A 13,935-nucleotide genomic window follows, 5' to 3' on the forward strand; every position below is an offset into this window, starting at 1 on the left:
CTCCATCAATTAACTAGCGTGGTCTAGTCTGGGTTTCCATCCTCCATCAATTAACTAGCGTGGCCTAGTCTGGTTTCATCCCTCCATCAATTAACTAGCGTGGTCTAGTCTGAGTTTCATCCCTCCATCAATTAACTAGCGTGGCCTAGTCTGGGTTTCCAGCCCTCCATCAATTAACTAGCGTGGTCTAGTCTGGGTTTCCAGCCCTCCATCAATTACTAGCGTGGTCTAGTCTGGGTTCCATCCTCCATCAATAACTAGCGTGCCTAGTCTGGTTTCCATCCCTCATCAATAACTAGCGTGTCTAGTCTGGGTTTCCATCCCTCCTAATTAACTAGCGTGGCCTAGTCTGGGTTTCCACCCTCCATCAATTAACTAGCGTGGTCTAGTCTGGGTTCCAGCCCTCCATCAATTAACTAGCGTGGCCTAGTCTGGGTTTCCATCCCTCATCATTGAACTAGCGTGGTCTAGTCTGGGTTCCATCCCTCATCAATTAACTAGCGTGGTCTAGTCTGGTTTCCAGCCTCATCATTGAACTAGCGTGGTCTAGTCTGGGTTTCCAGCCCTCCATCATTGAGCTAACATGGTCTAGTCTGGTTTCATCCCTCCATCATTGAACTAGCGTGGTCTAGTCTGGGTTTCCACGCCTCCATCAATTAACTAGCCTGGTCTAGTCTGGGTTTCCAGCCCTCCATCAATTAACTAGCATGGTCTAGTCTGGGTTTCCAGCCCTCCATCAATTAACTAGCATGGTCTAGTCTGGGTTCCATCCCTCCATCAATTAACTAGCGTGGTCTAGTCTGGGTTTCCATCCCTCCATCATTAACTAGCGTGTCTAGTCTGGGTTTCCAGCCCTCCATCATTGACTAGCATGGTCTAGTCTGCGTTTCCATCCCTCCATCAATTAACTAGCGTGGCTTAGTCTGGGTTTCCAGCCCTCCATCAATTAACTAGCATGGTCTAGTCTGCGTTTCCATCCCTCCATCAATAACTAGCGTGGTCTAGTCTGGGTTTCCATCCTCCATCAATTAACTAGCGTGGTCTAGTCTGGGTTTCCAGCCCTCCATCAATTAACTAGCATGGCCTAGTCTGGGTTTCCTGCCCTCCATCATTGAACTAGCCTGACCTAGTCTGTGTTTCCTGCCCTCCATCATTGAACTAGCCTGACCTAGACTGGGTTTCCAGCAGGGTGTGGCTAGGCAGGCAGAACCACAGGCAGTGGCATGGTATACAGTACCGAGGTTTTACCATGACGTCTGGTTTCCCTCAAACCCTTATTAACTCATAAAAGTGCACTTGCAGTGCTATTCCTGTAGGTTCACTGGGTTGGCTAAGTATATGGTGCGTCCCTCTCTGATAATGTTAATTATATGGATAAAGTCCTACTCTGTTGCAGGAACCAAAAAACTCTGATCGGAGCATGATTCATTGCTCTAAACTTTGAACTACACTCTTAGAAAAAAAGGTGCTATCTAGAATGTAAAATGATTATTTGTATGTCTCTATAGGAGAACCCTTTGAAGAACCCGTTTGGGTTCCATGTAGCACCCTTTCCACAGAAGATTCTATGTGGAACCAAAAAGGGTTCTACCTGGAACCAAAAAGGGTTCTCCTATGGGGACAGCCGAAGAACTGTTTTGGAACCCTTTTTTTCTAAGAGTGTAGCTTGATTGAGCTTGCCTGGTACAATGGGAGCAATGGAATAGTCCCGAAAGTACAATCCACAGCCACCCATCTGGAACTCCAGACTCGATCAAACGCTCAAAGCATTTAAAAGAAAACAAGTACTATTTCAACCCAGGTCTTCTGAGGTCACAGTTGCTTGTTTGATTGTGTCCATACAAACATGCATAGTTGTTGTGAAAGTACTAGCTAAGCACACTTTCCTCATAGTGCTTCAAGGAAAAGAGGATACAAGGAAGATTTACTGTCCTAGACGGTTTGGCTCAAGTCCAGCTCTGGCAGAGCAATGGGAGGGTAGAAACTGAATAACAAAGAAATAACAAAGAAAGTTTCCCACTTTAAATTACGCCCAGGATTCATCCCAAATGGCACCCTGTTCCCTATATAGTGAGCCCTGGTCAAAAGTAGTGCACTATAAAGGGAATAGGATGCCATTTGGGATGCAAGACTTAGGAGGAGCCTACAGAAGCCTCAAGCGGCAGTAGTGCATGGGAGGGTCTCTCTTTCTATGAATTACATTTCTATGGTCTCTCCCCCACAGCTTCCTCAGGCATCCCAGGCCGCTGGCTGCAGCCAGCCTGACAAGAAGCAGACAGACCGCACGCATCATACTGTAGCCTATTGGTCTGGAAGAGATCCACACTCCTGTGATCACACACACACAGACACATATATGCGCACACACACGTGCACACACACACAAATTCCAATTCACTTCCTTCCGCTCCCTTCATCCTCCCCGCAACCAGACTGTCCACACACACACGCAAACACACGCAAACACACGTAAACACACACACACACACACACACACACACACACACACACACACAACACACACACACACACACACCACACACCACACACAACACACACACCACACACACACACACACACACACACACACACACACACACACACACACACACACACAAGCAGACACACCTATGTCAGGGTTCCCACCTTTCGGCCCACAGATGATTTTATTTGGCCCCCCAAGTTTTTGCTGTGCAAAAATAAAGTTTTTGTTGGACATAAACACTGTAAAAAGGGGGGCAGTGAGAGGGAGATGGGTGTTTAGATCTGGATAAGAGGAGGACAGGGAGATGGAACTGGGATAAGAGGAGGACAGGGAGATGGAACTGGGATAAGAGGAGGACAGGGAGATGGAACTGGGATAAGAGGAGGACAGGGAGATGGAACTGGGATAAGAGGAGGAACAGGCGAGTGGAACTGGGATAAGAGGAGGACAGGGAGATGGAACTGGGATAAGAGGAGGACGAGGGAGATGGAACTGGATAAGAGGAGGACAGGGAGATGAATGGAATAGAGGAGGACAGGAGATGGAACTGGATAAGAGGAGGACAGGGAGATGGAACTGGGAATAAGTTCTAGAAAGTTTTCCACATTTTTTTGTTGGTCATAAGGTTGTTTTATTAGCTAAAGCTTGCGAATGCACACACCAAAAAATCATATACATGTATTCGGAAAGTATTCAGACCCTTGACTTTTTCCATATTTTGTTACGTTACAGCTTATTGGATTAAATTGATTAAATTAATTGTTTCCTCACACAAAATACGCCATAATGACAAAGCAAAAACAGGTTTCTAGAAATTTTGCAAATGTATTAAAAATAAATGACAGAAATACCATATTTACATAAGTATTCAGACTCTTCTTTGCTATGAGACTCAAAATTGAGCGCAGTGTATCTGTTTCCATTGGTCATCCTTAAGATGTTTCTTACAACGTGATTGGAGTCCACCTGTGGTAAATTCAATTGATTGGACATGATTTGGAAAGGCACACACCTGTCTATATAAGGTCCCACAGTTGTCAGTGCATGTCAGAGCAAAAACAAGCCATGAGATCATAGGAATTGTTCTTAGAGCTCCGAGACAGGATTGTGTCGAGGCACAGATCTGGGGAAGGGTACCAAAACAGTTCTGCAGCATTGAAGGTCCACAAGAACACAGTGGCCTCTATCATTCCAAAATGCAAGAAGTTTGGAACCACCAAGACTCTTCCTAGAGCTGGCTGCCCAGCCAAACTGAGCAATCGGGGGAGAATGGCCTTTGGACAGGGAGGTGACCAAGAACCCGATGGTCACTCTGACAGAGCTCCAGAGTTCTTCTGTGAGATTGGAGAACCTTCCAGAAGGACAATCATCTCTGCAGCACTCCACCAATCAGGCCTTTATGGTGGAGTGGCCAGACGGGGGCCACTCTTCAGTAAAATGCACATAACAACCCGCTTGGAGTTTGCCAAAAGGCACCTAAAGGACTCTCCGACCATGAGAAACCCAATTCTCTGGTCTGATGAAACCAAGATTAAACTCTTTGGCCTGAATGCCAAGCGTCATGTCTGGAGAAAACCTGGCACCATCTGTATGATGAAGCATGGTGGTGTCAGCAGCAGGGACTGGGAGACTAGTCATGATCGAGGGAAAGATGAAGAGATCCTTGATGAAAACCTGCTCCAGAGCACTCAGGACCTCAAACTGGGGCGAAGGTTCACCTTCCAACAGGATAACGACCCTAAGCACACAGCCAAGACAACCCGGAGTGGCTTTGGGACAAGTCTCTGAATGTGGCCCAGCCAGAGTCTGGACTTGAACCTGAAAATGGCTGTGCAGCGACACTCCCCATCCAGCCTGACAGCGCTTGAGAGGATCTTTAGAGAAGAATGGGAGAAATTCCCCAAATACAGGTGTGCCAGGCTTGTAGCGTCATACCCAAGAAGACTCGTGGCTATAATCGCTGCCAAAGGTGCTTCAACAAAGTATTGAGAAAAGGGTCTGAAAACCTATTGAAATGTGACATTTCAGTTTTTTATATACATTTGCAAACATTTCTAAAAATCTGTTTTTGGCTTCATCACTTTGGGGTATTGTGTGTAGATTGATGAGGAAAAAAACTATTGAATACATTTTAGAATAAGGCTGTAACGTAAGAACATTTGGAAAAAGTCAAGGGGTCTGAATACTTTTCCAATGCACTGTATTTAGTAAAGAATTCCACTTAAAAAAGTGCTTACTACTTACAGTATTGGGTGGATATTTTTGTAACATTTTTACTGTACTGGTCCCCCACGTGAATTGAACCCACAATGCTGGCATTTCAAGCTTCTTGCTCTACCAACAGAGCCACACATGATCCCCACTTGATATGGATTAGTGCATATATACAGTATATACACTACCGTTCAGAAGTTTGGGGTCACTTAGAAATGTCCTTGTTTTCCATGAAAACATATATGAAACGAGTTGCAAAATGAATAGGAAATACAGTCAAGACATTGACAAAGTTATAAATAATGATTTTTAATTGAAATAATAATTGTGTCCTTCAAACTTTTGCTTTTGTCAAAGAATCCTCTATTAGCTGCAATTACAGCCTTGCATACCTTTGGCATTCTAGTTGTCAATTTGTTGAGGTAATCTGAAGAGATTTCACCTCCCACAAGTTGGATTGGCTTGATGGGCACTTCTTACGTACCATACGGTCAAGCTGCTCCCACAACAGCTCAATAGTGTTGAGATCCGGTGACTGTNCCCACAAGTTGGATTGGCTTGATGGGCACTTCTTACGTACCATACGGTCAAGCTGCTCCCACAACAGCTCAATAGTGTTGAGATCCGGTGACTGTGCTGGCCAGTCCATTATAGACAGAATACCAGCCGACTTCTTCTTCCTTAAATAGTTATTGCATACAGTAGTTTGAAGCTGTGCTTTGGGTCATTGTCCTGTTGTAGCAGGAAATTGGCACCTATTAAGCGCCGTCCACAGGGTATGGCATGGAGTTGCAAAATGGAGTGATCGCCTTCCTTCTTCAAGATCCCTTTTACCCTGTACAAATCTCCCACTTTACCACCACCAAAGCACCCCCAGACCATTACATTGCCTCCACCATGTTTGACAGATGGCGTCAAGCACTCCTCCAGCATCTTTTCATTTTTTCTGCGTCTCACAAATGTTCTTCTTTGTGATCCGAACACCTCCAACTTAGATGTCTTTCCATCCACTGTCCAGTGTCTGTGTTCTTTTGCCCATCTTAATCTTTTCTTTTATTGGCCAGTCTGAGATATGGCTTTTTCTTTGCACCTCTGCCTAGAAGGCCAGCATCCCGGAGTCGCCTTTTCACTGTTGACTTTGAGACTGGTGTTTTGCGGGTACTATTTAATGAAGCTGCCAGTTGAGGACTTGTGAGGCGTCTGTTTCTCAAACTAGACACTCTAATGTACTTGTCCTCTTGCTCAGTTGTGCACCGGGACCTCCCACTCCTCTTTCTCTTCTGGTTAGAGCCATTTTGCACTGTTCTGTGAAGGGAGTAGTACACAGCGTTGTACGAGATCTTCAGTTTCTTGGCAATTTCACCCATGGAATAGCCTTAATTTCTCAGAACATGAATAGACTGATGAGTTTCAGGAGAAAGTTCTTTGTTTCTGGCCATTTTGAGCCTGTAATCGAACCTACAAATGCTGATGCTCCAGATACTCAACTAGTCTAAAGAAGGCCAGTTTTATTGGTTCTTTAATCAGAACAACAGTTTTCAGCTGTAAAAAAAAATTACAAAAGGGTTTTCTAATGACCAATTAGCCTTTTAAAATGATAAACTTGGATTAGCTAACACAACGTGCCATTGGAACACAGGAGTGATGGTTGCTGATAATGGGCCTCTGTACGCCTGTGTAGATATTCAATAACAAAATCAGCCGTTTCCAGCTACAATAGTAATTTACAACATTAACAATGTCTACAGTGTATTTCTGATCAAATTGATGTTATTTTAATGGACAACAAAATGTGCTTTTCTTCCGAAAACAAGGACATATCTAAATGACCCCAAACTTTTGAACGGTAGTGTATATTATTATTTTTAAATCTCATGTATCAGGTTAATATTTGAAATTGGAAGTCCTGATAATAAATGTATCATATCTGATGATCCAATATCAAATGATATGACATCACAGGTATGTTTGAGTTAAGTGCAATCTAGACTACTTTATTCCTTCATGTCATACTGTTTGTACTCGATTTGACCTTAATTGCTAAAGACGGACAATATTACTGTTGGTTGCTGGGATAACGTGTGCACTACATTTGTACAGTGGGTATTTATATTTTTCCAAGCCCTATTAAGTACAGTTGGCATCACTAGTTAATTGCTTGGCCTTGCCTGCTGCTCTCTCTCTCTCTCAATTCAATTCAATTCAATTCAAGGGGCTTTATTGGCATGGGAAACATGTGTTAACATTGCCAAAGCAAGTGAGGTAGATATTATACAAAAGTGAAATAAACAATACAAATTAACAGTAAACATTACACATACAGAAGTTTCAAAACAATAAAGACATTACAAATGTTATATTATATATATACCTGTCTCTTATACACATCTAGATGTGTATAAGAGACAGGTGTTGTAACAATGTACAAATAGTTAAAGCACACAAGTTAAAATAAATAAGCATAAATATGGGTTGTATTTACAATGGTGTTTGTTCTTCACTGGTTGCCCTTTTCTTGTGGCAACAGGTCACAAATCTTGCTGCTGTGATGGCACACTGTGGAATTTCACCCAGTAGATATGGGAGTTTATCAAAATTGGATTTGTTTTCAAATTCTTTGTGGATCTGTGTAATCTGAGGGAAATATGTCTCTCTAATATGGTCATACATTGGGCAGGAGGTTAGGAAGTGCAGCTCAGTTTCCACCTCATTTTGTGGGCAGTGTGCACATAGCCTGTCTTCTCTTGAGAGCCATGTCTGCCTACGGCGGCCTTTCTCAATAGCAAGGCTATGCTCACTGAGTCTGTACATAGTCTCTCTCTCTCTCTCTCTCTCTCTCTCCCCCTCCCTCCCTCCCTCCCTCCCTCCCTGACCTTGTTATTGGTCTGGAGGGATCAATGGGACCGCTACAGTAGCAACAGATGGTCTGCTATAGTTCCACTAACACATATAGACTTAATATAGGTCAAAGATGACACTTACCATTGAATTCCAATTCAGCCATCGCTGACTAATGTATACAACCAAGGGATTACTTCTGCAGTGTTTGTTTATGACATTATAGTTGTATGTGATAGCCTGTTGCCTGAATTTCAAATATATTCTGCTTTGCAAAAATTGGGAAATAGACATGAACAGATATCCATGGACTAGGCTAGGGTTAGGAGTTTTTCTTTACCACATGACTCGACTAGAATGACACTGACCTGGCAAAAGAGTGGATCCTAGACAAACTGCTTTACTGATTTTGACTGAATTGGAGCCATTTAGTGTAATGTCATGTCATGTTTATTCTATTTCTTCCCTTTTGGGGCAGGTGAAGGGGAGGGTGATTTCTCAATCCAGGGTTTGTGTTTGTTATTTTACCTCAACCTTCTTACAATGTGAAATAAAATATTATAAATCAAGAAAAAAAAGCCTGTCATGTCATAGTTTGGCATGGCTCAGTTTGGTTTGGCCTGGTCCAGCCTGTCTTACCGTTCTCCGTTGTAGCCTGGACTGCACAGACACTGTCCACTGGAGGATACACACATCCCCCCGTTGTGACACTGACACTCCTGGGAACAGTTCCTCCCGAAGCGCCCCTCCGGACACGGCTGGCCACACACTGTACCCTAAACACACACAGAACACAATGTGTCAGCACAATATCAACATCCCAGAGTAAATACAATATGTAGGCCATCATATCAATATCCCATAACACATATCAATACATATGATGCAAAAAGAGGATATGTACAATGTGGAGGCTGCTGAGGGGAGGACGGCTCATAATAATGGCTGGAACGGCGCGAATGGAATGGAATAAAACACATAGAAACCATGTGTTTGATGTATTTGATACCATTCCACTGATTCCGCTCCAGCCATTATTATGAGCCGTCCTCCCCAATTAAGTTGCCACCAACCTCCTGTGATGTACATGGTGTCGTAGCTATCGACTCCTTGCAGTACCATTATATTATGACGTTATATTACTGTAAATGTCAATATGATAACATACAGTAATGCACGTGACTATCAAACATAATTTATGTGTGTGTGTGTGTGTATTACCATCCATCCAGCGGGGCAGGAGCACTCTCCAGTGACATGGTGGCACACTCCTCCATTCTGACAAGGGCATCTCTCCTCACACTGCTGTCCATGCTTCCCTGGTGGGCACAGGTCCTCACAACTATAGGACAAGAGGAGAAACATGAAATCAATCCTTACAGACTTAAAGAAATGACCGAGTCAGAAACAAAAAGGGACAAAAGTTTTAGAACACCTACTCATTCAAGGGTTTTTCTTTATTTTTACTATTTTCTACATTGTAGAATGCCAAGAGGGTGCAAAGCTGTCACCAAGGTGAAGGGTGGCTATTTGAACAATCTCAAATATATGTTTAACACTTTTTGGTTACTACATGATTCCATATGTGTTATTTCATAGTTTTGATGTTTTCACTGTGAAAACCCTCTTGGCATTCTCTCAACCATCTTCATGAGGTAGTCACCTGGAATGCATTTCAATTAACAGGTGTGCATTCTTAAAAGTTAATTTGTGGAGATTCTTTCCTTCTTAATGCGTTTGAGCCAATCAGTTCTGTTGTGACAAGGTGGGAGTGGTGGTATACAGAAGATAGCCCTATTTGGTAAAAGACCAAATCCATATGACGTCAAGAACAGCTCAAATAAGCAAAGAGAAATGACAGTCCACTCTGAAAGTTTCTTCAAGTGCAGTCGCAAAAACCATCAAGTGCTATGATGAAACTGGCTCTCATGAGGACCGCCACAGGAATGGAAGACCTCTGCTGCAGAGGATAAGTTCATTAGAGTTACCAGAAATTGCAGCCCAAATAAATGCTTCACAGAGTTCAAGTAACAGACACATCTGAACATCAACTGATCAGAGGAGACTATGTGAATCAGGCCTTCATGGGCTAATTGCTGCAAAGAAACCACTACTAAAGGACACCAATAAGAAGAAGAGACTTGCTTGGGCCAAGAAACACGAGCAATGGACATTAGACCGGTGGAAATTTGTCCTTTGGTCTGGAATCCAAATTGGAGATTTTTGGTTCCAACCACCGTGTCTTTATGAGACGCTGTGTGGGTGAACGGATGATCTCCGCATTCGTTTGTCCCACCGTAAAGCATGGAGGAGGAGGTGTTATGGTGTGGGGGTGCTTTGCTGGTGACATCGTCTGTGATTTATTTAGCATTCAAGGCACACTTAACCAGCATGGCTACCACAGCATTCTGCAGCGATACGCCATCCCATCTGGTTTGGGATTAGTGAGGCTATCATTTGTTTTTCAACAGGACAATGACCCAACACACCTCCAGGCTGTGTAAGGGCTATTTGACCAAGGAGAGTGATGGAGTGCTGCATCAGATGACGTGGCCTCCACAATCCCCCGAGCTCAACCAAATTGGGAACTCCTTCAAGACTGTGGCTATTTGAAGAATCTCAAATATAAAATATTATATACACTTTTTTTGGTTACTACATGATTCCATATGTGTTATTTCATAGTTTTGATATCTTTACTATTATTCTACAATGTAGAAAATAGTACTAATAAAGAAAACCCCTTTTGACTGGTAGTGTACATACAGTGTGCGTTTGTGTTTTTTTATATTTCTGAGTGCATGCATGTGTGCGTGTCTCTGATGACTCACAAAGCACCGGTGTATCCGGGTGAACACTTGCACTCCCCGGTCACGTGGTGGCACGCTGCTCCATTTTGGCACAGGCACTTCTGTTGGCACCCGTTGCCATAGGTGCCCGCTTCGCAGACCTCTTCGCAGCGCCAGCCCCTGTACCCGGGCTGGCAGATACAGGCGCCAGTGATGGGGTTACACAGTGCACTGTTCTGACACTGGCAGCGGTTACTGCAGTGGGGACCCCAGTGGTTGCTGTCACACGCTGAGAAAGAAATAAGAGAGAGAATGTAAGATTTAAACTAGGAGATATAAAAAGGGCTGATTTTAGCGTTGTATTCAGTAAGTGAGTATGCTAGTTTGTAAGTATGTATTTTAGAAGAATGCTCAGAACATACTGTAAATATAGGACTTTAAAATCTCCAAAAGCTCCTAATTTCCAGGTCATTGAGGGATTCAAATACATCGAAAATGAGTTGACTGCTAAGAGACCACAAAACAAAGCCAGAAACCACCAGCCATCCACAACCTGCTCCTCAAGCTGATTTAATCAGAGCTTGTTTGATTTATTACCTCACATTGAGGTCAATCATCTCTCCTTGCCAGTTGTGCGTTACTACGAATTATTTCAGGCGCACACCTGTTTTCAGTTTTGGACAGGCAGCTGTGCTGGAGGAGCACTTCACCAACAATCCCCTCAGCTTAAGCTATTGTAAACATCTGGGCCAAATGAAACCCTGCGCTTCATCAAGGTCTCTACGTTAAGTCACTTGACCAAAACTAACATACTGTCCCCAAATGAGTGTTGAGGTTGATAACTTTAGGTCGTGTTTCACTATTAACCCAGCAAGTCAACCATCTGTGGGGAAGGGGGATCCTACCAGCCTACCACACTCAAGACCGCTCCTATTAAAAGCTGAGTAGCTGAGTGGAGTCACACATCTTTAGCGTGGACCCGGCCCTCCTTTCATCTGTTTCAACAGGGTCCTGTTCATTAGCGAGCACCATAGCAACAGAAAACAAAAATAAGCATTTCTCATTGGACAAGTCCAGGTAATGCCTCCCTGTTTCAGTCTGTTTTCTTCTGTTTGGTGCCAAATGAACATGACCCAGCTTTCTCGTGCCTCTCAACTGTAGGTTCTCTGCTGAACTGGAGGAAACTAACGTTCTCTCCATAACCACATGTTTATTCTAGTTGTCTTTCATCTTCTGTGAAACACGTTTCTATGTTTCTACGATTATGGCGGTACTGCCTTCATGGTTGGGTTAGGGAACTGCCCTCATTGGTTGGTTAGGAACTGCCCTCATGGTTGGGTTAGGAACTGCTCTCATGGTTGGGTTAGGGAACTGCTTTCATGGTTGGGTTAGGAACTGCTCTCATGGGTTGGGTTAGGGAACTGCCTCTGGTTGGGTTAGGGAACCTTGCCTCATGGTTGGGTTAGGGAACTGCCCTCATGTGTTGGTTAGGGAACTGCTCTCATGGTTGGGTTAGGTACTCCCTCATGGTTGGGTTAGGGAACTGCTTCTCATGGTTGGGTTAGGGAACTGCCCTCATGGTTGGGTTAGGGTACTGCCCCCTCATGGTTGGGTTAGGGAAACTGCTCTCATGGTGGTAGGAACTCTCTCATGGTTGGGTTAGGAACTGCTCTCATGGTTTGGTTAGGGTACTGCCCTCATGGTTGGGTTAGGGTACTGCCCTCATGGTTGGGTTAGGGAACTGCCCTCATGGTTGGGTTAGGGAACTGCTCTCCGTGGTTGGGTTAGGGTACTGCCCTCATGGTTAGGTTAGGGTTATGGTATACTCTCATGGTTGGGTTAGGGTACTGCTCTCATGGTTGGTTAGACGGTACTGCCCTCATGATTGGGTTAGGTACTGCTCTCATGGTTGGGTTAGGGAACTGCCCTCATGGTTGGTTAGCGGTACTGCTCTCATGGTTGGGTTAGGGTACTGCCTTCATGGTTGTGGTTAGGGTACTGCCCTCATGATTGGGTTAGGGTACTGCTCTCATGGTTGGGTTAGGGAACTGCCCTCATGGTTGGTTAGGGTACTGCTCTCATGGTTGGGTTAGGGTACTGCCTTCATGTTGGGTTAGGGTACTGCCTCATGGTTGGGTTAGGGTTATGGTACTGCTCTCATGGTTGGGTTAAGGTTAGGGTTATGTACTCCTTCATGTGGGTTGGGTTATGGTACTCTCTAGTGTTGGTTAGGTTATGGTACTGCTCTCATTGTTGGGTTAGGGTTAGGGTACTGCCCTCATGGTTGGGTTAGGGTTAGGGTACTGCCCTCATGGTTGGGTTAGGGTCATGGTACTGCCTCATGTGTTTAGGGTTTATGTACTGCTCTAATGTTGGTTAGGGTAAGGGTACTGCCCGTCATGGTTGGGTTAGGGTAAGGGTACTGCCTCATGGTTGGGTTAGGGTTATGGTACTGCTCTAATGGTTGGGTTGGGTTAGGGTTAGGGTACTGCCCTCATGGTTTGGTTAGGGTTAGGGTACTGCTCTCATGGTTGGGTAATGTTAGGGAACTGCCCTCATGGGTTGGGTTAAGGTTTAGGGTACTGCCCTCATGGTGGGTTAGGGTTAGGGTACTGCTTCATTGGTTGGGTTAGGGTTATGGTACTGCTCTCATGGTTGAGTTAATGTTAGGGTACTGCCCTCATAGTTGGGTTAGGGTACTGCCCTCATGGTTGCCCTAAGGGGTCTGGTAATGACTAGGGGGAAATATGAGAGAGCACAGGTTTACTTTCACTGGCAAACCCTTCATTAGAAATGCTCTGTATATACTCAGAGCTTAGTCTCAGAGAAAGAGGCCTCTCTTTAGCAGTGTGGAGACTGACAGAGTTTAGAGTTGAGAGAGGGACAATCTTAAAGATAGGCAGCAGTACTAGTAAGCACAAACAAAGATAGACAGCAAGCAGACAGTAGTTACTGCAGTCATTGAAATCTTTGGCACATATGTGTAATCCAGTTACGTAATGAAAACGAAACACCTGCGAATATCACAGTGCAAAAACTAAGTAAAAACTCTATGTAGAGCAGTGCGTCCAGATCCAGGTGCTGGTGCTAGCAAATAAACTCCTATCTATCCAACAAGTTAACCAACTAGGTATCCAACTATTTATCCAACTAGATATCCAACTAGGTATCTAACCAGGTATCCAACAATCTATCCAACTAGGTATCCAACTATCTATCCAACTAGGTATCCAGCCAGGAATCCAACTAGGTATCCAACTATCTTTCCAACTAGGTATCCAACTATCTATCCAACTAGGTATCCAACTATCTATCCAACTAGGTATCCAGCTAGGTATCCAGCTAGGTATCCAGCCAGGAATCAAACTAGGTATCCAACTATCTATCCAACTAGGTATCCAACTATGTATCCAACTAGGTATCCAACTATCTATCCAACTAGGTATCCAACTATCTATCCAACTAGGTATCCAACTACCTATCCAACTAGGTATCCAACTAGGTATCCAACTATCTATCCAACTAGGTATCCAACTATCTATCCAACTAGGAATCCAACTATCTATCCAACTAGGTATCCAACTATCTATCCAACTAGGTATCCAACTA

The 13,935-nt window shown here is 44.0% G+C and overlaps 1 protein-coding gene across 1 annotated transcript in view; it reads right to left on the reverse strand.

Annotated features, from left to right (window-relative positions):
- megf10 (multiple EGF-like-domains 10) overlaps positions 1 to 10,943 on the reverse strand; it is a 46,138-nt gene extending 35,195 nt beyond the window's left edge. Inside the window, exons 1-4 of the mRNA XM_023984579.2 lie at positions 10,929 to 10,943; positions 10,369 to 10,652; positions 8,759 to 8,879; positions 8,177 to 8,313 (exon numbers count right to left, since the gene is read on the reverse strand). Coding sequence (XP_023840347.2) covers positions 8,177 to 8,313; positions 8,759 to 8,879; positions 10,369 to 10,652; positions 10,929 to 10,943 — 557 coding nt within the window. The remainder of the gene's footprint in view (positions 1 to 8,176; positions 8,314 to 8,758; positions 8,880 to 10,368; positions 10,653 to 10,928) is intronic.
- Positions 10,944 to 13,935: the final 2,992 nt, after the last annotated feature.

Source organism: Salvelinus sp. IW2-2015, linkage group LG4q.1:29, assembly GCF_002910315.2.
Source record: "Salvelinus sp. IW2-2015 linkage group LG4q.1:29, ASM291031v2, whole genome shotgun sequence".
NCBI lineage: Eukaryota > Metazoa > Chordata > Actinopteri > Salmoniformes > Salmonidae > Salvelinus > Salvelinus sp. IW2-2015.